This window comes from Eutrigla gurnardus (genome assembly GCF_963514095.1).
Source record: "Eutrigla gurnardus genome assembly, chromosome: 14".
Taxonomy (NCBI): Eukaryota; Metazoa; Chordata; class Actinopteri; order Perciformes; family Triglidae; genus Eutrigla; species Eutrigla gurnardus.
Genome location: NC_139937.1, coordinates 2,993,183 through 3,018,042, shown reverse-complemented (window position 1 = coordinate 3,018,042; position 24,860 = coordinate 2,993,183). Strand labels below are relative to the sequence as shown.

Genomic DNA, 24,860 nt, shown 5'->3' with positions numbered 1-24,860 from the left:
TGCTCTAGCGCGAGAGTGCCGCACAGGCACCTGCTGCAGCGCTCCAGTTGGCCGTTTGGCACGTCAGTCACTCTTAGCCCCGCCCCCTGCCCGTTACCATTGGTGACTGCTGGAGACGGCTGCGCTGCCGTGAACGCTATTCGTCGCTGCACCCGTTTCGTGCCAGCTTTGGGGCGGAAAGTTCCCGTCGTATTCATGAGGCGGGCTCCACCGCTCGGTTGTAGATCTTGATTGGACTGGTTTCTCTCCGAGGCTCGACTCAGATCCGTCTCCTCGTCTCTGATTGGTCTACGAGCAGGAAGTAGCTCTCCCGGGCTGAAGCCGCTGCCGTGCCCTCACTGCTCGCTGCTTTATTCCCAGCGAGGAGTGAGTGCGGCTCCACCGAGAGAGCGGTGCAATGATAAAAGCCGCATATGCGGTAGGCTACACACCTATCCGGCAGGAAAATACCCACGAAACGGCCTCACCCCGGTTCTCCTCGCACCGCAGCCTTATCCACGACTCAGAGCGGAACCTGAAGGTGAGCGATTTAATTGCCTTTACTCTAATCCAACTCGTAAATAGCCAGTGTAATATCCCGAACGTATCATATTTCAGTGGAGCTGGCTAACCTCGCTAGGTTGGTCTAGCTAAATGCAGCGGCATAACGCCTCGAAACGAGACGTCGCTGGGTCGAGAGGCGTTCAGACCGGCTCGGTCTGTCCGCCCTCGAAGGGAGGCTTACATCCAGATGACCTGAAGTCTTGGCCACGGAAGATTGTGCCTTTCCAATGGCCATATTAGAAGGGATTTTGACTTGTATAAAGATCTTCTGTGATCTTTGTGTCATTTTATAATAACAATAATACCTGTATTTCTCTATGGAAAATAAATGATTTTGTGGCTGCCACATGAGTCAATTAACCTAAAGGCTGGGGCTCCTTTGATTCTCGTGTCTTGTGATCGAGGTGTGGTTGCCTTCGTCAGTTTCTGTGCCGGAGCTACAGACCTAAAAAAATGCCGGTGATTTATGGATGTCACACTTCTGCAGCCGCACTGCAATCATCACCACAGCCAGTGGCTTAATCATGTCCCTCTCCTGCTCACTGCCCCCCTATAGTGCGCAGATGACACAATACCATCGCCCTTACAAAGATGAAGACAGAAAGAAAAGGCGTCTCCTGCTCCACCACCGTTTAACACGCGCACCATCAAGCGTAGGCACCCACACGTTGATTACATACAGGCATAGATACGCACGACACACGCACACGCCCCACTAGACCCCCGCAGTGAGTGACCTCAGTCAGACTCTGGAGGGTTTGTCTGTGGGCTGCTGCTTACTGTTGCTATGGAGGAGAGCAGTCAGGTTGTGGCAACTCCAGCTGCTGCAGGACGAGTTAGCTGGTCAGTCCAGTCTGTGTACTGCGACAACGTGTGTGTGTGTGTGTGTGTGTGTGTGTGTGTGTGTGTGTGTGTGTGTGTGTGTGTGTGTGTGTGTGTGTGTGTGTGTGTGTGTGTGTGTGTGTGTGTGTGTGTGAGAGAGAATCCTTTGCTTTAGGAGAATTATCGGCATTGCTGGGAGTCAGCAGCATCCTACACTGAGGCAGTGTAGTAGTAAATCAAAGGCTACATATCTGTAACCACTTTCTAAATGTGTTCGGTAAGAAACAATGGGCTTGTCTGAGTGCCACACAGAGTCGAGAAGTGGTAACGTTTTAAAGGTGGACTGCCACATTTTGGTCGTTTTGAGGGACAATAAGAGATATTTAGAGTAACGCCGACCTTTAAGAGCAGACACACAGCATATTTTCCACACTGAGTGGCTGGGTGGTGGCAACTCTTTTGTCAACGTGTTTACTCCACACCCAGAGTCTTATTGGAGTAACAGGTATGGTTAAGGCAGGGTGGAAGACCGGTCCCTGTCATGAACAGACGGAGCAGAAAAAATGCAGACTGAGGTGCATAGCAGGAATCAAGCCAGATGACATACCTGTGGAGGCTTGGAGACGCCTAGTAGTTAACAGGTCAACACAATGCCTACCTGTCTGGTCCAGGGTGACATGCTCGTCCCCTGCGTTTACTTAAGATCACCTTGTGTCAACTCTTTTCTCCACAAAGACACATTTTGATGGCTGCAATGATCATTTTGGCACATCGTTCTGACATCAACATTATACCAGTTAGCTCACCGACTGGAATGAATCCATCAACTATTGTTAAGCGTCATTCAAGAGTTCCATGGAGACTGCTTGAAGGGTTTCATTCCTAAGTTGTATGTCCAGCTTACACATGAGATTCAGGTCATTAGATTCCATAGATTCAGATGAACTTATCCGTCAGAACGTCTCCTAGAAAAAGAGCAGTGTAGAAAAGTGTAGTTGCTATGTAATAGTCCATTAATTAGGCTGTGAGCTGCATGACTGTAGGACTGGGCAATATATCAATATTATTATCGATATATATTAGATAGTATTAGATTTTGGATATGATTATATGGCATAAGTCTTGTCTTTTCCTGGTTTTAAAGGAATTACAGTAAAGGGATTCTAGCTGTTCTATTAATCACCTTTACCCACTTGGTAATTATGTCCACGTTACTGAAGGTTATCAAAAATATTTTGAGACCATGGCAATGTTTACCACCATAAAAACATATTAAATATTCACATTTGGGAAGCTGGAACCAGTGAACTTTTCCCATTTCTGTGTATAAAAATACTCCATAGTCAATACTTACTGATTCTGTGAATCGACTTATTATTCAGCTCTAATTATCTTGATCCATTGCCAATGCTGTGTGTACTACTACTGAGACTTATCATCCATGGGTAGTATAAATTAGTAATTATATATATAGATAAATTATCATTATGTTCCATCCTGGACCAAGCAGCACCTAGCCCATTTGTTCGTTCTCCTCCATTGAGAGAACTTCTCTCACAAACTCCCTGCTCAACATTATTTCTTAGTTGTCAGGGCAAATCAAGAAGCATCCTGTTGTAGCACTACAGCGTAGTAAAGCTACTGTCACCTCAGGATACTGGGTCCACTGGGTCCACTAGTTCTCAGCAGGGCCTTCACTAGACTTTTATCTCTGCTGAGTGGCCGATAGTAGAAGGATCATTTGTGATCTTCCAGTTAACAATAGATTCAGTCCATCTCCATCCTCTCTCCTCAATGCTATCCCACCCTTTTCCCCTCTTCCTCCCCATCCCTCCCTCTCTCCCTGTCATGTCAGTTTACTCAGTCGATTGATGTATCTCGCTCTTCCTCCACCCTCCACCCCTCCACCCACGATCACTCTGTCTTTCTTCCTTACTACTTCTCCCTGATTTGCCGTCTTTCAATTAGGTCATCCCTGACCCAATCTCAGCTGGATATGGCCTGCATGCTACTTGCGTGCAACTCCTGAATTTCCATTATGTGTGAGTGCACATGAAGTGTGTGTCTCCCTGACACAGAATCCCATCAGTGTCACTGTCCGACAGTCCTTCATGCTCCGCGCTCCAGTTTTTTCCAGGCCTCCCATAAGACAGTGATCGTGTGACGGGGGAAAAATGGCTTGAGACAGGCTCACTTTTTATTGTTCATCTTTTTTTGTCTCCCATGTTTTCCAGTGCCAGTAGAACGAACCATGTCCAAGCCAACGGGGGGCGGTGTCAACGATGTCACCCGCTTCCTGGCGTCGGGGTCGGTGTCACCGGGGTCTCCCACCTCCAACTCCATGTTCTCCGCCTCCAGCCAGGCCGACTGGGCGGCTAAGCGGCTGGTGTGGGTGCCGTCAGAGAAGCATGGCTTTGAGGTGAGGCGAGGATTGAGAAATGGATGACTGCTTTGTTTTCGTTTCCAACAAGCACCAACATCTAATTAAAATCATGCTGGATGTAAAGAGATTACATTTAAAAGTTCAATGTCAGGGCTAATGTTTTTTGCAACTTGCTTTCCTGTTTGCCACTATCTGAGTATTAATCCTCTGGTAAATAATTAGCTCCAAGTGTGGGCTTTCTATCGATGGTATGTCAAACAGGCGAGGCAAAGCAACGCAGGGTGTGTGTGTGTCTTTGTATGTGTGGGTTATCGTGTTTTATGAGCTTTCTATTCCCATGACGAGACCCTCTTCCCCATGCTGTCCTTCGTCCTATTAGATCCTGTAATAGGCCTTGTGATGCTCTCTAACACATTTAGGCATAATGACTATCACAAGGCCCATGTCATAATATTAATTTGTTCCACTTCCTTGCTACTTGTATAATGCACATTAGGAGCTCTCATTGGTGCATATTGTAGGATGTGACATATGAATTTGATGTCCTATCTGAGTCTCCCCCTCTCTGCTGGACTGGTTTCATAGAGCGCTCTATGAATAGAACAATACCCTCCTTCAGCCTCCTCATGTTAAGAGGCCGTTGTAGCGACACTGACTTCATTTTACACTCATGATCTGAGAATGGTACTGTAGGACAAACACACACACACACACACCAAATATACACATTCATGCAGTGCAACACGCACATAGTATAACGCACGCTTTCATCCAGTTCATATTCTGAGCACGTGGTCCAATATGTGACTAATATCCACACAAACACACAGATTTTGTGTTGTGCATGTCAAGTAGAGAGACAGAGAGAGAAACGTGGAGCTGAGCGGAGTCCCGTGACCTGGTAAAAACCAGAGTTCACTACTTCCTGTCCAACAAGCACAAGACCAACAGCGTGACAGGAGAGGTCATCTTTTCTGTCACCGTCTATTCTTGTATAGTGACTCTTGCTCTAAATCTCACCGTCAGAGATTCTGTCACACATTGTTTCAAATATATACTTGTGTTCTATGATAAAGGACTAGACCAGAGTATCTTTGTGTCATAGCACAGGGTTAGGTTTAGTCCCTATAACTAAACAGTGCAGCTGCATTGATTTAGATTTGTAATTGCTACATAAAGTGTTTTGAATGTAAGCTTCTATTCTTTTAGGTGCAGTATACAGTAACACAAATTTGGTGCATCAAAGAAAGCACACACGATTTAAGATGTCTGAGAGGATCTGAGGATCCCTAACAGCAATGTTTTAAATGCAGGAATAGTTACATTCACATTAACCACTTCAAAAGTTCGATTTTTATTCATTTATTATTTTGGTATTGATTTCCTGACAGCATAGCTCATAAAACGGAGTGCTTGTCTGGCACCTGATTGTAAAATTGTGACGTTGACGACCATAATAGCAGACATGATGTTCACTGTGGTGTTTTACCTCACTGAAGCAAACTTAAGGGCCTTGCTAATTGATTCTCACATTAAACAGAAACTCTGTCTTCTTTCACGCCCCATGCCGTCTTTGTCAAATCTCTTGTCTTTTCTACCTCCAGTCGGCCAGTATTCGGGAGGAGCGAGGCGATGAAGTGGAGGTGGAGCTGACAGACAGCCAGAGGAAGGTGACTCTGTCCAGGGAGGAGGTGCAGCGGATGAACCCCCCGCGCTTCAGCAAAGTGGAAGACATGGCCGACCTCACCTGCCTCAACGAAGCCTCGGTGCTGCACAACCTGAGAGAGAGATACTACTCCGGCCTGATCTATGTGAGTGGACCAAACATATAACTCATGAAGTACCTGTGGACACGGTTCTCACGCCAAAGCACATGTTCACACACATATGTGCATGTTTGTGTCTTTGATGTACAGTACGCACATGTTAGCTCCTCTGGCATCTCCCGTGTAACTGATACGGTGGTGGTGAGGGAGGTGAGGAGTCGGTTTACAAAGTTGTCGCTGTGCGTGGCGGCAGTGGGAGGCATCTCCAGTTTCTCCTTCACAGGAGGGGGACGAGCGCAGGAGAGATACGAGTGGGATGGGATAGAAGATAGAAATGGAACTCATAGTGATGTACGCCAATGATAACTGACAGACTCAGGAAGCATTTAGTCAAGTAGAATAATATGAAGGTAATTAAATGTAGGTGATTTGCCTATTAATGGGATGAGTGATGAAGAGAGAGGAGCAGAGATAGATTGTTGGAATAGCTTCGAGAGGCGTGTTACAAGGAGACGAGACAGAGAGATTTATGTTTCATCATGACGTTCAATACAGTTGGAATGCATTATGAAAAACCCTCATATCGCTGACAGTGTGGGTGGATACTGTGTAGAAAATATAATCACTGGCTGACTAGGTGATGGTGAGGTGATTTTCATTGTGAAAGTGTGTACCGGTATGTATGTTTGGATGTAAATGGAACAGTACACTGATGAGTTCAACACAAACTGAACAATTCCCCGGACATTCAGATGAGTTGTTTACCGATATGACAACCGGTAAGGTCTGGTGATCAGGGAGACTGGTGCTGGCCTGTGCTATATCTTGAATGGCAGTGCTGCATTGAGCACTTGGCACTCTGTTTACTGCTGTACTTTCTGCTGAAACCATGGTTTAATAAGGATATGTTACTGCAGATCAAACAGGAGAAGTCTACTTTATCACAAACCTCTGAACTCAAGTGACTGAGCATGTGCAAAGAGGGTTTTCTGTTGACATAAGCAAATGGTGCAGATTTATTCTTACTGGACTAATATCCTATTTGAGAACTAACATGCTTCATGGACTTCACTATGAGGATGACGTCGATGTAAACCTCTCTGTTCTCTGTGTGTTTGCAGACATATTCCGGGCTCTTCTGCGTGGTGGTGAACCCTTACAAGAACATGCCCATCTACACAGAGGCCATCGTTGAGATGTACCGAGGCAAAAAACGCCACGAGATGCCCCCTCACATCTACGCCATATCAGAGGCCGCCTATCGCAGCATGCTACAAGGTATGCAACGCTATCTGTGACCTCTGACCCCTGACAAACTCCGATACTATAGCTAATGCATACATCTGCTATCAGCTCAGCTTCGGCCTGAAACGTGACACTGAATATGTCTGTGATCTTTGAGCGCCAAGCCAGTATTTAAAGGCGTGGTCTTGACTCGTGGCTGGTCAAAAGCCTTGAAAAGTGAAAACAATTATGCAAGCCGGTATTTTTCGCAACAAGAGATTTCCAGGTGTGGCTCCTCCTTGTAGCGATCAGTCGATACAGTGATGTGTTATTTGTTGTGGTGATGATATTCAGCACATATCATTCCCGTGACAACGATGCACGACTGACGTTCTTTAGTCCCTACCTGTGACTACCTGTGAGAGTCACCAGCAACCACTTAAAAATAGTTAAGGGCCGATTGAGCAACGTCTCTGCCTCAGGGTGTCTCCTGAGATAATAGGAGAGAGAGATGAGGCTCGGCGTCTATGTGTTTGCCACCACCTCCCACCCCTTCAGGGTAGCTTGTAGGTGTGTTGCCACATTGACTGAACCTGTAGGACCAGTATGAATTCTAGACTGAAAGTGTGGGAATCTTAAATACTACAAAGTCACCCGTTAACTACCAGTTTCATGCGGTTTAGCAGCCGTGAGTTATTTGGAGCAATCAACATGTGTCGACTTTCAAAATGGCAGAGTTGGGATCCTTGAAGCTATCTGATGCTTTGCGTTCTTGTCAGCCATGTACTAAACCGCATGTTTAACAGTCATGTTTCTCTGTGTTATTCATTCTTCCTCACATTGTTTCTCTCACAGACCGAGAAGATCAGGCAATCCTCTGCACGTGAGTAGCCTACTGTAGGACGCCAGTGCGTCTGTATGTGAATGCTTTGTATTTTGCTGTGAGGAAAATCTCTGTACGGGTCACATTAAGACACAAGACGCGCATGTGTGTGTGTGTGTTTGGTTGTCTGTCTGTCAGTCTGTCATTTGTGTGTAATGATGCATCCACGCACATATGGATATAATTGAAACATAAAATACAACAACAAAATCCCAGGAAAATAAAACACTGCTGACCGCAGCTAATAACACATGTTGTTTTTAATTCCAGTGTACAAATGCAGGACACATCCATGTTCACCCTGACGTTCATTATGGGCCATTGTCAAACACAGATTTAAAAAAAATCAGGCCAGAAACATCCCATCTAAGCAAAAGAATGAATGCATCCTCTTGTCTGTTAGTCCTCATGGTTAGTCTACCTACCTGCTTGCTCGAGGGCTGCCAGCGGTCTCCCTGTCATCATGTCTTCCTGCCAGACTCTTCCTGTCATTGTCACGGATCCCTCTTTAGGTTCATCTTGAGTCGTGTATTTTGGAAGAGGCGTCTGCTTCTTTTAGATCTTTTACAGCCGCTATTTTTACTCTATTCTCCACCGTTCTTCTCCAAAAGCAACAATACTGACACAGCCTGTATCCTCCACACCTGCTTTTTGTTTAGACCTGTGGTTTTGAATGCATGGACTAACTGCATGGTGCTCTATATTGGTACTGGATGAGATGGATGAGTGTTGGGCCACTTGTTCCTTATTTAATTTATATATATACAGTATATATATATATATATATATATATATATATATATATATACCGTATTACACCATTCATAATTGAAACCATATGTGTTTAAGATGTTTTGTGTGTGTGTGTGTGTGTGTGTGTGTGTGTGTGTGTGTGTGTGTGTGTGTGTGTGTGTGTGTGTGTGTGTGTGTGTGTGTGTGTTCCAGAGGTGAGTCTGGAGCTGGGAAAACGGAGAACACGAAGAAAGTCATCCAGTATTTGGCCCATGTTGCCTCCTCCCATAAGGGGGGCACTCTGGGTAGGAACAAGGAGGCTATACAGGTATGTCGCTGTTGAGACACCGCAGAAGTAAAAAATAAAAAAAGCAGCTTGAAACACGATGTGCCAAGAGAAGAAGGGGCTTCTTGAACATTTAGAATGAAGGGGTGTAGGAATAACAGGGGGAATGAAGAAGAAGTAATGAAGGAGAAACATAAAAGATAAGGAACACAAATATGAAGGAGGATGAGGCTGTAGGAAGCTAGCATTAATGTCCTCGTTCTCCTCTTTCTGCATTGCCCTCCCTCTTTCCTGCATGTTCAGATGGACGGCTCTAGGTCTTTAACTAGAGGAAGTTCTTTGGGGAACAGGGTGAGTCTGTCCTCTGCTTTTGTCCTATTTCCTGCTTGATGACTAGCCACCAGAGTAGCATTAAACCTTTAACTGTCGGTGCTGATGTGTGTCTGTCCAACCTTGTACAGTATATTTGATTTTGCTTGTTTGTATTCCTTTATTTGTGGTAGTTATTGTTTTCTTATTTGTCTTTTTTTTGTTTGTTTATCCCATCCATATGTTCACCCATTCTGTTCCCTCTTAAAATGTACCCCCCCCCCCCCCCCCCCCCCCCCATTCACCAGACTATGCAATATGTGAGTATGAAAGTGTCATATTAAACAACTTGGGATTTATTTCTTGGGACTTACATTTTATAGAAACCTTCCATGTAGAATATTGACCAGAGCTTCAATGATTCTCTTGCTGCATAACGAGAATCATAGTGCTTTACTTCCATCTGAATGAATTACCAGCGATTTGGGTCTCTAGTTTTTGCATGTTCTCCTCCTCATTCTCCTCCCCTCCCTCCCAGTGCTGATGGCTGGCTTCCCCTTCCCAGTGACTTGTAAATGCCACACGTGCCTAGAACTGAGTGGCATTTCTGCTCTTGAGGTGGTTTGGTCACATAATGTGTACAGTGCACATTCAGGTGTGGGAGTGGGTATGGCTGTTTAGCTGCAGCCGTCTATGTGTACACATGTAATTATGTGGTGTACACTGTAAAACGTGCTGACCATGTGTGTGTGTGCACTGTATCTGCCTTTGCTGTTGGCTTGTCGGCATTCCTCGACAGTTTTTACAGTAGAACCACCTCCTGTAGCTACAGTAACTCCCCATCACTGCTGCTGCTGCTGCTGCTGCTGCTGCTGCTGCTGCTGCACTGGCAATGCGGCAGCTGCATTAATGCATTGCAGCTCGCTGGAACCAGCCAATTGTAGCTTGTGTATGCAGTTGGCATCTAAATCTGCAGCTTCCCTCTGCCCCTGTTTTTCTCCAACAGTGGTTCTCAACTGACTCTTGTTAAATGGTTTCTGGAGATTGCCTTTTAATAATGTAGGAGATTAAATGTTAATGAATTGAATGTGAAACAATGAAGTATGGCAGCGTATTGCCGCCACGCCAGAAAAAGAAAAATGGATCGGTATCAAGTTATCATGTGAAAAGTTTATTGTCGTCACAAGAGGGTTTTTTGACATTATAACATATAATATCATTGTGAACAATATACAATGTAGTATTAATCCTGTTATAACTTGAAATGTTTTATGATATACTGTGATAAGTTCCATATGTAATAACGTGAAATATCTTGTTATAAATGATCCACTTCTCTTTTACTGGCGTGACAGCAACACGCTCCTGTATGAATGCCCTTATTATTGATTGAAAACTAACGAGGACAATTACTTTTATTGACGTTGAGAATCATTTGTTCCTGGGTGTGGGAATGGTGTGTGTTTAGAGATGCTATTTTGGGCCCTAAAATGCACCATTTTGTGTCACTGCTCTTCAAAGATGAGTCATGCCTTTTTTTGTTTTACATAACGGATCAGTAGGTACTTCAGAGAGAGCCAGATTGGATGGTGCATTTTAGTAGACGGGCCCAGTGGAAGTCTTTTGTTGAGGCTGTTGTCTTTGTTGTGTGGATGTGACGTCTCCTGTGTGTCTCAGGGCGAGCTGGAGAGACAGCTGCTGCAGGCCAACCCCATACTGGAGGCCTTTGGCAACGCCAAGACGGTCAAGAACGACAACTCCTCTCGATTTGTAAGCGCAGACAAGATACATGATACAAACATAATCTATTGTCAGTATCCTCAGTTTGATCATTTACTGTCAAAATCAACTGGAACATAAAACTTCTTCTTCTTCTTCTTCTTCTTCTTCTTCTTCTTCTTCTTCTTCAGGGTAAATTCATCCGCATAAATTTTGATGTGGCGGGGTACATTGTTGGTGCCAACATCGAGACCTGTATCCTTTTACATGACAAAGTTTCTGAAAGATGAATACACTCTGTAATAAGCTAAGCTTTTCTGAAATGTTTATGGGAATGCCTGCTGAATGTGCAAAATGAATCAATCTTTAAAAGGTTCACATACTATATATATATATATATATATCCATGACCATATGAATCCAGACCTCCTTGAAAAGTCCCGGGCCACCCGTCAGGCCAAAGAGGAGAGGACGTTCCACATCTTTTATCAGTTATTGTGTGGAACGTCAGATGAGACAAAAGGTGAGCTAAAGAACAAGAGTTGACTGATGAATTATTGCTGTACTACAGAATATACTTTATGTTACTTTGCTGAAAATGGGTCTCTGTCTTGTATTTTATACTTCAAACATCAATCTCTCTGTTTCACCTTTTTTTTATTCGATCCCTAGCGGACCTGCTCTTAGGAACTGCTGATGAGTACCGCTTTCTTAGTGGAGGCTCCATTCCTGTGCCTGGTCAGAGCGATTCAGACAACTTCACCCAGACCATGGACTCCATGGTTATAATGGGCTTCACCCCAGAGGAGTCGATATGTAAGAGAAGAGACAAAGTAGTTTTCTGAGTGCACATTGGATCCCTGCTGTAAATCACCTTCCCTCTCCCTGTCTCACATCTCCTCAGCCATGCTGAAGGTGATCTCAGCTACGCTCCAGTTCGGCAACATTTCCTTCATGAAGGAGAAGAACCAGGACCAGGCCTCAATGCCCGATAACACAGCTGCTCAGAAGCTGTGCCATCTGCTGGGCATCAACGTGCTGGAGTTCACTCGGGCCATCCTCACTCCGAGGATCAAAGTGGGTCGAGAGTATGTGCAGAAGGCCCAGACCAAAGAACAGGCTGACTTTGCTGTGGAGGCCTTGGCGAAGGCCACATATGAGCGTCTGTTCAGGTGGCTGGTCCATAGGATCAACAGAGCTCTGGACCGCCGGCAGAGACAGGGAGCCTCCTTCATAGGCATCCTGGATATCGCTGGATTTGAGATCTTCCAGGTTTGTTCATGACATTATGATGTTGTCTTTGTTTGCATTAGGTAATCAATACAAATTTAACAGAAGAAGTGATGGTGGAACTTCTTAGGAAGTCTTAGGAACTTTTTAGTCGGGTTATGATTAGAAATGGGTTCAGGTAAGACTTCTATGCAGGTGCTGGCGTGGGTTATTATCATAAGTGTCATCACCACATAAACGTTAGGCATACAAGGGTGTTCATGTTGTTCCGTTGTTGATGTAACATTATTTATTGAGTGTTTGTTTTGCTTTCCCAAATCTCTGCAGCTGAACTCCTTTGAGCAGCTGTGCATCAACTACACCAACGAGAAGCTGCAGCAGCTCTTCAACCACACCATGTTCATCTTGGAGCAGGAGGAGTACCAGCGGGAGGGCATCGAGTGGAACTTCATCGACTTTGGCCTGGACTTGCAGCCCTGCATTGACCTCATCGAGAGACCGGTACATACGCATGTTGTTGTTTTATGAAGGAGCACACAGTATTCCCTGTGAAATGATGAGAATACGGTGTGCATTGTTTGGTGATTGTGGGAAAATAACATGATCAAATTCAGGCTGCAGATTCAACCTGTGAACCTCATCACTTCCACACACCCACGGATGGAAACACAAACATGCAGGCAGAGACTGCTTTGATTCCTTCTAAAGTCCACATAAATGTTTTTGTTTTGCCCCGTCCCTGTTAGGCCCACCCGCCTGGTGTTCTGGCCCTGTTGGATGAAGAGTGCTGGTTCCCACGGGCGACAGATCGCTCATTTGTGGAGAAGCTGTCTGCTGAGCAAGGCAGCCATCCAAAATTCTTCAAACCAAAGCAGCCACGAGGGGAAGCCGACTTCTCCATCATTCACTATGCTGGCAAGGTATCCCATCATTTTCTTAACATCGTTCCCTGTCTGCCATGTTTCCTACTCAAAGGAACCAACTGAAAAATGTCCCCTCCCTGTAATGTCTCTCAGGTGGATTACAAAGCACATGATTGGTTAGTGAAGAACATGGATCCTTTGAACGACAATGTGGCGTCTCTTCTCCACCAGTCGTCTGATAATTTTGTCTCTGAGCTTTGGAAGGAGGGTGAGACTCATCATATTCATTCATCACTGTGTGTTATGAACCTTTAAAGCATAGCTTTCATACGTGTACAACATGTAAATAATTAGTATATTTTCCTGCCCTGTATTTTTTCAAGCTTGTCAAATATAAATAATGAAGGTTTCTGGTGCAAAATGTCCTAATTTAACTGTATTTCTCTTCTGTTTTTTTCTATCATGCCACTATTCTTTCTATCTGCTGTCTCATATTCTCATCTCTCGGTTCTTCCATCTTCTTGTTCTCCTGTGTCCACTCTCTCGTCTTTCCCTTCTGTTCTTCCCTCTCCACTAATTTGGTGCTTGCTTGGGATCCATCTTTCCTTGCCTCTTTTTTTTTTCTTCCTGTACCTTCCTTCCTTCTTCCTGCATCAGATATTCAAACTCTTCCTCGCGTGTACTTCTTTGATTCGTATGCCACACTACAGGCTAATGGCTCTGACAGTAGGTTGTTCTCCTCCTTGGTGTGTCACACTCACATTCATCACTCCCACCTCTGCTTACATTATTCCTTTGTGTTCTGTCTGCCTGCCGTTTCATTGTCGCGTGCCTTTTTAGTTGATATTTCTGCTGTAGTGTCACAATTCTTTTCTCACATTGTCGCTGTGCTGTCTGCTCAGTTGTGCTCTCTTTGCTCTTTCACCAAGTCTTTGCTTTTAGTGACAGTGCTGTGATTGTATGATGTAGCTCTTTCAACCGTGTAGAAAATCAATAGTGTCAAGGTAGCAGCATGCTGGCTATTAGTCACATATAAAAACACATTCAGGATCCCACGAGGGTGGTGCTGCACAATGCTGCCACGGGAGTGGTTTTATTAAAAAACCAACCAGGCAGAACTGTGATCCTGAATGAGCTGGGGAGATGCAACATATTGGCATACAGTACTGCCATTTAAACAGCAACCACAGTTTTGGTCTAATTGTGCTATTAATGTAGATATTAAGCAGATTGGGGAATTTCTTGAAAGCATATCACTCCATACAACCATCAAATCAGGAACACTTGTTTTCTTATTTAAATGGCAGACTGACAAACCTGTATTCAGGCCTGTAAAGACTTGTTCAAAACTAACAGGTTGAGCTAGACAACTTGTACTGCACCTGCACTCTACTAAGACTGTGTATGTGTATCTCACTGGCCGATATGGGGGAGCAAAAATATTCTGTTGGTGTTGTCTTTGAAACCATATGCCATTGCATCTCTACTGAACTCCTCCAATTGTCCATTGGTGTACAATCTGATATCATCTGGCCAGAGACTTGATAACAGATGAGTGTGAGCAGGTGTGAAATCACAATGAAACTAATAATTGGTGCTGAAACTGAGGCCCGCTCCGTGTTCTCGTCCAGTGGACAGGATCGTGGGTCTGGACCAGGTGTCGTCGGGGGAGAACAGCGGGCCGGTCACGTTCGGAGCGGCAGGGCTGAAGACGAAGAAGGGAATGTTCAGGACTGTTGGTCAGCTCTATAAGGAGTCGCTCACAAAGCTGATGGCCACGCTGAGGAACACCAACCCCAACTTCCTCCGCTGCATCATCCCCAACCACGAGAAGAGGGTAAGGGGGGGGCTGGGTGCACGGGAAAGGCATGTTTACACGCTTTTAAATCCAAACAGGCAAGAAAGCTGGAGGAAAAAGGTAGAAACATCTAAATTAAACTTCCACTCTGGTCACTCTTTACTCTCTCCGGTCAGTCCGGTAAGCTGTCCCCCCACCTGGTTTTGGACCAACTGAGGTGTAATGGAGTTCTGGAGGGGATCCGTATCTGCAGACAAGGCTTCCCTAACCGCATCGCGTTCCAGGAGTTCAGACAGAGGTGTGTGATTGTGTCTTTGTATCACAGAATAGACTGGACAACAGACACCAACCTCTGGCTCCTGCTTATGATCATATTCAATCATCCCCTGTTTCTCTTGCTCAAATACTCACGCTTAACAAATGTCCTCCAGATATGAGATCCTGACCCCAAATGCTATTCCTCGCACCTTCATGGATGGCAAACAGGCATCAGAACTTATGGTGAGTCAGTTTTCAGTAGCTATAAGAATTCAACCTACCGTATAATGATTCAAATGGTGGAGATCTCCAACCACTGTTTCTTCGTTCAGATCCGAGCTTTGGAACTAGATCACAACCTGTTCAGGGTGGGTCAGAGTAAAGTCTTCTTCAGAGCTGGAGTCCTGGGTCACCTGGAAGAAGAAAGAGACCTAAAGATCACCGACACCATCATCCGCTTCCAGAGCGCCTCCAGAGGCTACCTCGCACGCAAGTAAGAGCATACCGAGAGAAATGTTAGCAGAGAGAGAGATATGATAGGTGCTGAATTATTGTTTCTGTTGGTCATTATTAAACATTTGCAAATAAACTCAATTAACTTGCGCTGTCAGTCAGCCAACATTCCCTTTCTTACTGAATGACACTAAAGTGATGGGAGAAAATAACCATCTTTTGTGTTTCGCTTTTTAAAGGAGTATTAATATTTAATCTTTTGTCAGCTACTATCAGTGACTCTGGATCAGCAACTGCCTTTGGCCTGTAAAGGACATAAATAATGGAGTTATATTTTTACAATAGAGGCTAACTAATTAGAGGCACATTTTATGCACAAAGGCAATTCAGAGAATTACAATGCAAATAACAACTAAGTGTCCTTAATGTCCCTAACTATGTGTTCCTAGTGATGTCCTTGACTAACAAAACATCTTTGTCGTTTGTGATACCAGTCGCTGCCCCATTACTGCACAGTGTAATTATGTGTTAACAGCAAACGTGTGGCACGGCACTATTACATACAAAGTCAGGGCAAATATGCAGATAGACACTAATTTGCGCTGGGCGGTGTGAATGGCATGAGGCTAATGATGCAAAGTTGTATTGTTTATTCAAATATTTCCACTTGTGCAAAGATTGCCTGACATGAAAGTCTATCAGTGTTGAGATTCTCTTCCTGTCGTCACTGAATCGGAAACAAACACTGGCCGAACTCCATTCAGAAAACAAGCATTTTAAAAGTGATTTGCTTATCGTCTTGCAGACACACTTAACAAACCATGACTCAGGACTTTTTAGAAATCGTTGTCATTATGGAGTTATTTCAGCATCCTTTTTATCCGTTTATTGTACTTAAATCATAACCAAATAGTTTATTTGGGGTTCGTACCGCTGTAGCGAACCAGCCCATGTGGGGCTTGCTATACACAGTGAATACAGCTCAATGAAAAGTTATGAAGTCAAGACAGGAAGTTTGGTTTCCCGGCATATCGGGGACTTGTACAACATGTAGCTAATTCTGTGTCTGAATGGATGTTTTAACACCTTGAGTCATTTCAGAGACTATCTGCACTTACTAATGTATTTTGCTGATTTATTGTGGCATTTCTTTTATTCCAAGATCCTTCCTGAAGAAGCAGCAGCAGCTGAGCGCTCTGAGGGTGATGCAGAGGAACTGTGCTGCTTACCTCAAACTCAGGAACTGGCAATGGTGGCGGCTGTTCACCAAGGTACGTAATATACAATAAACACATCTGAAGTTTAAAACCTGGACAGTAAAATATATATATATATATATATATATATGTAATTGCTAGTTGGTGAAGGAATCAACTAAACAAAACTCATAAAATAGCTTTAGATCCTTCATAAGGAAAATCCAAATAAAATAGGCCAGTTACAAGAAATTAAATCAAACTGATTGCAGGAAAGGTGACGTCCCTCATACAGACCACTGACCCTTGTTCTGTACCTGCCAGGTAAAGCCCCTGCTGCAGGTTACCCGGCAAGATGAGGAGATCCAGGTCCGAGAGACGGAGCTCCAGAAGGCCAAGGACAATCTCACCCGAGTGGAGCTGGACTACACGGAGCTGGACAAGAAACATGCTCAGGTAACAAACATCCATCTTGTTCTGCTGCCTGTCCACCCTGCTGATATCCCTCTCCCATTCAGCCATGCCTTGCTCACCACTCACCCTCCTCTCTTTGTCACCTTCTAGCTGGTGGAGGAGAAGGCAGTGCTGGCTGACCAGCTGCAGGCGGAGGCGGAGTTGTTTGCGGAGGCAGAGGAGATGAGGGCCCGGTTGGCCAGTCGGAAACAGGAGCTGGAGGAGGTGATGGGCGAAATGGAGAGTCGATTGGAGGAAGAGGAGGAGAGAGGCGTGCAGATGGCCAATGAGAAGAAGAGGATGCAGCAGAATATTCAGGTTAAATAAGTAAAAAATAAGTGAACTCTAAAAGAATGTAAATATATGCTCATACTGAGCCACCCACCCTTTTTGCCAGATTTGCTTAGTAATAAAAACAGAAGAAAATCTTTAACGTTGCATGAAAAATGAAGTAAAATACTACACTATTTACTTAAATGATCCTCTCCTTGATAGGACCTGGAGGAGCAGTTAGAGGAGGAGGAAAGTGCGCGACAGCGCCTCCTGCTGGAGAAGGTTACCTTGGAGACGAAGGTGAAGAGTCTGGAAACAGACTTGCTGAATACAGTGGAGCAGAGAGACCGATTCAGCAAGGTGGGCAGCACATGTTTAGTGCACCATTGTGTAGTATTCATACTATTACATGGCCCATGATTCCATGACATGTTGTTGTTTTTGTCTGAGCAGGAGAAGAAACAGCTGGAGGAGCGTCTGAGCGAAGTGACCGATCAGCTGACTGAGGAAGAGGAGAAATCCAAAAGCCTGAACAAACTCAAGAACAAGCAGGAGGCTGTGATCGCTGACCTAGACGGTAACTGTCCTCATGTCGCTCCACAGGCAACCTGCAGATGTGATGTTGCCTGCTACACGGTGGCAATGCATTCAAATGAATGGGTCAAATAGTTTTTGAAGATACATTGATTTTGTGTAAAAACTTAGTATTTCGACTTATATTTTTACATTTAAAGGACATTTTATAAATTAAATACGTATTATTATTATTATTATTATTATTATTATTATTATTATTATTATTATTATTATTAAACAAAAAAATAATTATCACCATCATTTTGGCCATAGCTAGATGAGTCTTACATTTTAGCGCCCAACCTTATAATACAAAGCAACCTCCCAACCTTGTCATTCACTCATGATGTACTAGTAGCTGCCTGGAGACTGGTGGAATCCTTATTATCCTGCTTTGTCACGTGTTCAAATGCCATCTCTAATCTGTCATTTCCACAACTGTGTGCAGAGCGCCTGAAGCGTGAGGAGCAGGGGCGCTTGGAGCAGGAGAAGTGGAGAAGAAGGATGGAGAACGACTCGGTGGAGGCCCAGGAGCAGCTGTCGGACCTGGGCATGCTGTCCGCCGAGCTGAGGGGCAGTCTGGCTCAGAAGGAGAAGGAAATCACCACCCTGCAGGGCCGGTGAGACACAGGACGACTATGATAGATGCAGTAACACGAATAAAGGCTTGTCTGGATCTTCCATTCTATTATTTTGAACACTAACTCATCTTCCTCGGTCAGGTTGGAGGAAGAAGGAGCGCGTCGGGCGGAAGCTCAGAGGTCACTGAGGGAGGCCATGTCCCAGGTGTCTGAGCTGAAGGAGGAAGTGGAGAATGAACGAGGGATGAGGGAACGGGCGGAGAAACAGAGGAGAGACCTCGGGGAGGAGCTGGAGGCTTTGAGAACTGAGCTGGAGGACACTCTGGACACCACAGCTGCACAGCAGGAGCTAAGGTTATTCATACCCACAATTATCATACATTCATCTTCCATTTTGACTAAAAAACATTTGAACCATTTGACCCCCTTCCTCCTCTGTCCACGCAGGTCTCGTCGGGAGGCGGAGTTAAATGAACTCCAGCGGTGTGTTGAAGAGGAGACTCGCCGCCATGAGGTCCAGCTATCGGAGCTCAGAGTCAAACACAGCGCTGCTATAGACAACCTCCAGGAACAGCTGGACAATAGCAAGAGAGTATGAGGAACACACGCACATTTAAAGAGCACACATGCACGTGTATAAGTGTGACTTATCAGGTGTCGTACGTGTTGTCTTTCAGGCACGTCAGTCTCTGGAGAAGGCCAAGGTAGTGTTGGAGGAGGAGAGGCAGAATTTGAGCTCCGAGCTCAAGAGCCTCCAAGCCGGCCGCACAGAGAGCGAGAGAGGCCGCAAGAGGGCCGAGGGCCAGCTGCAGGAGCTCGGTGCACGGCTGACTCAGGCTGACCGCGAGCGGGAAGACAGGGAAGACCGAGTTCACAAGCTACAGGTGCAACAAAATAGTGTTTGTGTGTTAAAATAGGTGTTGCTTTGAATGTTTGGAGTCAGACTCTGGTCCGACTGTAAGTTGACCTTTGCCCCCACTCTGTCTTTTTCAGTGTGAGATTGAATCTCTCTCCAGCAACGTGTCCTCTGCTGACACCAAATCCCTTCGGCTCACTAAAGAGGTCAGCAGCCTGGAGAGCCAGCTGCATGACGCAAAGGTAACGAAGTGAATCACACACAGACACCAGGGTTGTTGTTTTTTTTTAATTAAAAAATACATGCACAAGCGTGTCACCAGGCTTTGTTTGACGCTCCCGTCTTTTCTTCTTTCTCAGGAACTGCTGCAGGATGAGACTCGTCAAAAGATGGCTCTCGCCTCGAGGGTGCGAGCACTGGAGGAGGAGAAGAACGGACACATGGAAAGACTGGAGGAGGAGGAGGAGAGAGCCAAAGAGTTGACCCGGCAGATTCAGACTCATACCCAACAGGTAAATCAGGAGACCCACACAGGCTTCGTTTCACTTTGGAACTGCTTCATCTCTTAGATAGAGATGTCAATCAAATATTTTTTTTTATTTCAGACCATTGCCAGCATTCATAAAGAAAAACAGTCAATTCAAAAGTAGAACGTTTGTCATATTTCAAATTGTTAATAACATCCCCGAATCATTCCCAATATCCAAATTAAAAGTTATATACATTATTATGAATTATTAACCCTCCTCTGCTTCAGCTGGCAGAGCTTCGTAAGCAGTCAGAGGAGGTGAACACTGCGGTGGAAGCCGGAGAGGAGACGCGCAGGAAACTCCAGAGAGAGCTGGACAGCGCCGTCCAGAGGGAGCGACAGAAGGAGGAGGAGAAGGAGCGGGTGGAGAGGCAAAGGGAGCGACTAAGGGAGGAGATAGAGGACATGACACTTGCTCTGCAGAGAGAGAGACAGAACTGCACAGCCCTGGAGAAGAGGCAGAAAAAGTTTGATCAGGTCAGAGCCTCATTGATCTGCTTCCATGCACAAGTTTTAAAAATATTCCTGAAATGTCTCCCCTGACCTCTCACTGTGTCTCCATCCCCCCACCAGAGTCTGGCAGAGGAGAAGGCTGTGAGTGCTCGGCTGGCAGACGAAAGGGATCGAGCTGAAGCCGACAGCCGAGAGAAGGAGACAAGACACCTGTCGCTTTCCCGAGCCCTGCAGGTGAACTAACAAGAAGAAGACAGCACAAGAAGTGTTGTTATGTGTCTGCGTTTGAGTTGATTCATATTCTTCTTGTCTTTCTGTGTGTAGGAGGCCCAGGATCAGAGGGAAGAGCTAGAGCGGTCCAACAAGCAGCTCCGCCTGGAAATGGAACAGCTTGTAAACCAGCAGGACGACGTTGGCAAGAACGTGAGAATCTTTCTGTCTCCTTTGTTGAAGGTGTTTTTTACACGGATCACGCCATAATCACAGAAAGAAGATACCTCAATATGCTGCAATCGCACCATGTATAATGAACTTTGGTTAACGCCGCAACAGTGTCTCCTTTAACAAAAGCATGCCAGCTTTACGGAACCAGAGAGAGTGTGTAACACAGTGGCATTGGTGGGGGCGTGGCTTATTAAATAAGCATCGGAAATGTAACTACCCCTCGCAGACCAACATAACAATGACAGGTGGACTGAGAGTTCAGTTTTCACGACTCTACAAGCGCAAGCGAAGTTGCTGTGCATCATAACGCAAAACTTCTTCTGAGCTCTTTCAATCCCCCGGTGGCCACGTAATGCTCTGACACCCCATTCCATCTCTGTGCCTTTAACACTCCGCAACGAAAAGGCAGTGTAAAAGGGGCTTTAGTCACCGTCTTTCATCTGCTCTTGCATCAGGTCCATGAGCTGGAGCGCAGCCGCAGGAGCTTGGAAACAGAAGCCCAGAATCTGCGAGTTCAGACGCAGGAGCTGGAGGAGGAACTGACGGAGGCGGAGAACTCGAGGCTGAGGTTGGAAGTCACCCTGCAGGCACTCAAGGCTCAATTTGAGAGGGAGATAAGCACCAGCGAGGAGAAAGGAGAGGAGAAGAGGAGGGCGCTCAGCAAACAGGTAGAGAGAGGAGGAAGAGAGGAAATCACAGAGTGTGTTCTTGTCTCCAAATGACTTACAGCGTCTTATCGTCCTTCCTATGCCAGGTGAGGGAGTTGGAGATCCAACTGGAGGAGGAGAGGAGTCAGCGGTCCCAGGCTGTGTCGTCCAAGAAGCAGCTGGAAGCTGAACTGCAGGAAGCCGAAGCCCAGGTGGAGACTACCAGCCGTGGGAAGGAGGAGGCTGTCAAGCAGCTACGGAGGCTGCAGGTAAAGAGACATTTCCCAGGTATAAACATTGATTTTCTGTGCTTGTCAATGGCATGCATTAAGAAGAGGTCTATTTGTCACAGGGTCAAATGAAGGAAGTTCTGCGAGAGCTGGATGAGAGCAGGTTATCTCGGGATGAGGTCATCGCACAGTCGAAGGACAACGACAAGAAGATCCAAACGCTGGAAGCAGAAGTCTTGCAGTACACTGAGGTGCGTGTATTTAAGTGAAACCAGCGGAAATATCAGGATGTGATGCTTTTAAAATAGCGATTGTCTTCGGAGGGACTATTTACCCCTGTCTGCATTGATTTGTTTGTGTAGGAGCTTGCTGTATCAGAGCGGCAGAAGAGACAGGCCCAGCAGGAGAGAGACGAGGTGGCTGATGAGATGGTCAACAGCAGCTCTGGAAAGTTCGTATCACTTCACTACACATGCTAAGTGTGTTGAGTGTGTTCCCTGGTTTGTAAGTGCACTTGTGTTGGTTTTGCTAAAATGTGATGTTTGTCCAGGACCGCTCTGTTTGAAGAAAAGCGGAGGTTGGACGCTCGAGTCAGTCAGCTGGAGGAGGAGCTGGAGGAGGAGCAGAGTAACTCTGAACTGATGGCCGAGAGACAAAGGAAGGCTCTTCTACAGGTACGGCACCTGACCCGTCCACCACTCTCTGTGTCACCTCAGTACATGTATGTATGCTCATCGCTGCTCCGCTCACGGTCCAGGTGGAGACTATGACTGTGCAGGTGCAGGGAGAGAGGACTTTGGCCCAGAAGGCCGAGGCGGCTCGGGAGCAGCTTGAGAAGCAGAACAAGGAGCTGAAGACCCGACTCGGGGAGATGGAGGGAGCAGTGAGGGGCAAGCACCGGCTCAGTGTCGCCGCCCTGGAGGCCAAGATAGACTCAATGGAGGAGCAGCTGGAACAGGAGAGACAGTGAGAGAAACAGCCACATGCACCTTAGTACAGATAATAAAAGATTACTCTCTGTTACTCTCGGGGGGGGAGTTTCTTTCTTTCTTTGGCTCCCCACAAACCACAACATGAACAAGTTTTCAACAAATAACATAATAAAACACATAATATGACGAATGATGAAGCACATCGGTGCTCATGCTAATATTGTCATTTCTTTCCAAATGTACAAAATCGGTATATCATGAGTTCAGCATGGCTCAACCTCGCAGGCCAATGCTCACATAGAGATGGCCGGTCGGTATTTATCTATGTAATGTCTAAAAATACATGAGAAAATCTTACTTCAAACATGCATATTCCATTTTGGCCAATACATCTCTCTAAATGCCAGACACTGTACATTTGCCACAATATGCAGTTCATTAAACTTTCCCCCAAAACTTGCAGAATATCCCTAAAACACAATTAGATGGAAATGTTTTACAGATGTCTTGAATGGCTCGGTGCAACAGGTGTTTTCTCTACCTCTCAGGGAACGAGCCATTGCCAACAAACTGATGCGGAAGACGGAGAAGAAACTGAAGGAGGTGATGATGCAGGCAGAAGACGAGAGAAGACACGCAGACCAGTACAGAGAACAGGTGAGAAAATGAACATTATTTGTGTTTGGGTAGGAGCCTGGACTTGTTTGTCTGAGGTGGTCTTTGGATAATGATACATGTATACACAAAGAACCACAAGCAAACTCAAAGGCACTCTCTTTAACTATTAAAATGCCTTGATTGTAATGGAGTGTAGTGTAATGGCCTCATGTGAGACCTGCAAACAAAGTCTGGCTTGTTTCTGTATCGAGTCATAGTTAAACAGATCTAATGGAACGAGAGGCCATTTCACTTTGACAAGTAGGGCGCAGGCATTAAAATACCCCAGTAAATGGCATCATTAAACTCACAATATCCATAATAGCTCAATTACAGAGCATTGTGGTAAATGGGTAAAGTGGTAACAGAAACCATGGTAGCAAAACACAAAAGCAAATAAATATTTATATGTTCACAAAAAAAGCATTTAGATCTAGGTCCTCATTTAGGTCTGGGTTTTTAGTCTCGTTTTTAGATACTGTTAGTTAAGTTTTCTTTGTGTCCACGTTTGTGCATGGAAGGTGAGATGTGTTCAGTGGAAAAGCCTTGTAGTTTAGACGGGTCACTGTGTTGGTCGTCTGCATCGTGTCCAGCTATCGCATAGTTCACGTTCTCTGTATGAATGGCACATTTGTGTTCTGCCAGACGTCTTTTTGTTCTTCTAATGTAGAGAACATGGAAACTGGGACATTACAGCCTGTAGATCACAAACAAGGTTTTACAGTTCATTAAATAATGAAGGGTGAACTGCTTCTGGGATGTAAAACCCTTAAATGTCTTAGTGGGTTTTACATGTGTGTCGTGTTACTCCGGTTGCACTTGTAGGTTTTGGACTGAGTGGTGAGGTTAGAGATGGCTGTGTGTGTTTTGCAGTCAGGCATCTCCTCAGTGATTAATGGTGTTCAGGGACCAGCTGACTGAGTACATCTTCACTCTCAATAATAGTCCCAAGTCCGGTTTATACTGGTGATGTTTTCTGGTTCAGTTTCATAAGCTGTGAATAATAGCACCATATGTTTTGTTTGTTTGTGAATATTTCTTCATAGGAACATGTTTGACCAGGGGCCCGTTTCACAAAGCAGGTTCAACAAACTCTGAACTTAACCCTGAACTCTGAGTTGATCAACTCTGAGTTTTCGGTTTCAGAACAGCGGTTTTGAATTAGTTCAGTCAACTCTGAGTATGTAAACTCTGAGTTACGCGCATGCCTGCTGACTCTATAAAGCCATCATCAATGGAGCTCCGATACTACGATTCACCATGGCAACGGGGAGAGCGTCATTAGATATTACTGAGTGTTTATGTAGAAAACAAGCTCATCCTGAGAAAGCGGAGCAACGTAACTGCAGTAAAGTAACAATAGTTGGCGTGGCAATTACTGCCCGATCTAATGTGTATAACTGAATGAAACAGTCGATTGATCTAAAGGTAATAAGTGTTCGTTTTCAGCTTTGCAGAGCGACACTGTGGTGTAACGGTTAGCAACGCTGCCTATGGTGCAGGCGACAGCGGTTCAACTCCCGTAGTTCACAAAGTAGCGCATCAAATGAATTATCATTTTCATTGGGTGTAATCCCCCCAGGCACAGAAAGAAAGTGGCTTCAGTTGAAAATGAAGCATAAGAATATTGCGCAAATACGTTGACTAAGGCATATGATTTTAATCATATTTCACATATTAAACAGTAAATATAAGCAGATATTTCAACACACAAATGTACTTAAACATTTCATAAATCTCAAGTTCGCAAAAACGCTAGCTCCG

The 24,860-nt window shown here is 45.2% G+C and overlaps 1 protein-coding gene across 4 annotated transcripts in view; it reads left to right on the top strand.

Annotated features, from left to right (window-relative positions):
• The first annotated feature begins 347 nt into the window (after window positions 1-347).
• myh14 (myosin, heavy chain 14, non-muscle) overlaps window positions 348-24,860 on the top strand; it is a 31,154-nt gene continuing 6,641 nt past the window's right edge. For 2 of the 4 annotated variants that reach the window (XM_084026732.1, XM_084026734.1), the window contains exons 1-41: window positions 348-520; window positions 3,600-3,784; window positions 5,353-5,559; window positions 6,636-6,792; window positions 7,594-7,621; window positions 8,567-8,681; window positions 8,943-8,990; window positions 10,626-10,718; window positions 10,859-10,922; window positions 11,092-11,190; window positions 11,340-11,483; window positions 11,572-11,939; window positions 12,225-12,398; window positions 12,644-12,817; window positions 12,914-13,028; window positions 13,418-13,486; window positions 14,392-14,597; window positions 14,735-14,856; window positions 14,990-15,059; window positions 15,149-15,309; window positions 16,432-16,540; window positions 16,790-16,921; window positions 17,030-17,236; window positions 17,414-17,551; window positions 17,645-17,768; window positions 18,216-18,387; window positions 18,490-18,702; window positions 18,796-18,940; window positions 19,026-19,232; window positions 19,342-19,446; window positions 19,564-19,716; window positions 19,962-20,210; window positions 20,307-20,420; window positions 20,511-20,609; window positions 21,086-21,298; window positions 21,385-21,546; window positions 21,630-21,758; window positions 21,870-21,958; window positions 22,058-22,181; window positions 22,265-22,473; window positions 22,988-23,096. In XM_084026732.1, the coding sequence (XP_083882858.1) occupies window positions 3,617-3,784; window positions 5,353-5,559; window positions 6,636-6,792; window positions 7,594-7,621; window positions 8,567-8,681; window positions 8,943-8,990; window positions 10,626-10,718; window positions 10,859-10,922; window positions 11,092-11,190; window positions 11,340-11,483; window positions 11,572-11,939; window positions 12,225-12,398; window positions 12,644-12,817; window positions 12,914-13,028; window positions 13,418-13,486; window positions 14,392-14,597; window positions 14,735-14,856; window positions 14,990-15,059; window positions 15,149-15,309; window positions 16,432-16,540; window positions 16,790-16,921; window positions 17,030-17,236; window positions 17,414-17,551; window positions 17,645-17,768; window positions 18,216-18,387; window positions 18,490-18,702; window positions 18,796-18,940; window positions 19,026-19,232; window positions 19,342-19,446; window positions 19,564-19,716; window positions 19,962-20,210; window positions 20,307-20,420; window positions 20,511-20,609; window positions 21,086-21,298; window positions 21,385-21,546; window positions 21,630-21,758; window positions 21,870-21,958; window positions 22,058-22,181; window positions 22,265-22,473; window positions 22,988-23,096 (5,784 nt within the window). In that variant the 5' untranslated portion in view covers window positions 348-520; window positions 3,600-3,616. Of the gene's footprint in view, window positions 521-3,599; window positions 3,785-5,352; window positions 5,560-6,635; window positions 6,793-7,593; window positions 7,622-8,566; window positions 8,682-8,942; window positions 8,991-9,256; window positions 9,269-10,625; window positions 10,719-10,858; window positions 10,923-11,091; window positions 11,191-11,339; window positions 11,484-11,571; window positions 11,940-12,224; window positions 12,399-12,643; window positions 12,818-12,913; window positions 13,029-13,417; window positions 13,487-14,391; window positions 14,598-14,734; window positions 14,857-14,989; window positions 15,060-15,148; window positions 15,310-16,431; window positions 16,541-16,789; window positions 16,922-17,029; window positions 17,237-17,413; window positions 17,552-17,644; window positions 17,769-18,215; window positions 18,388-18,489; window positions 18,703-18,795; window positions 18,941-19,025; window positions 19,233-19,341; window positions 19,447-19,563; window positions 19,717-19,961; window positions 20,211-20,306; window positions 20,421-20,510; window positions 20,610-21,085; window positions 21,299-21,384; window positions 21,547-21,629; window positions 21,759-21,869; window positions 21,959-22,057; window positions 22,182-22,264; window positions 22,474-22,987; window positions 23,097-24,860 lie in introns of all 4 variants that reach the window. The other 2 variants (XM_084026735.1, XM_084026733.1) reach the window with 2 other exon arrangements.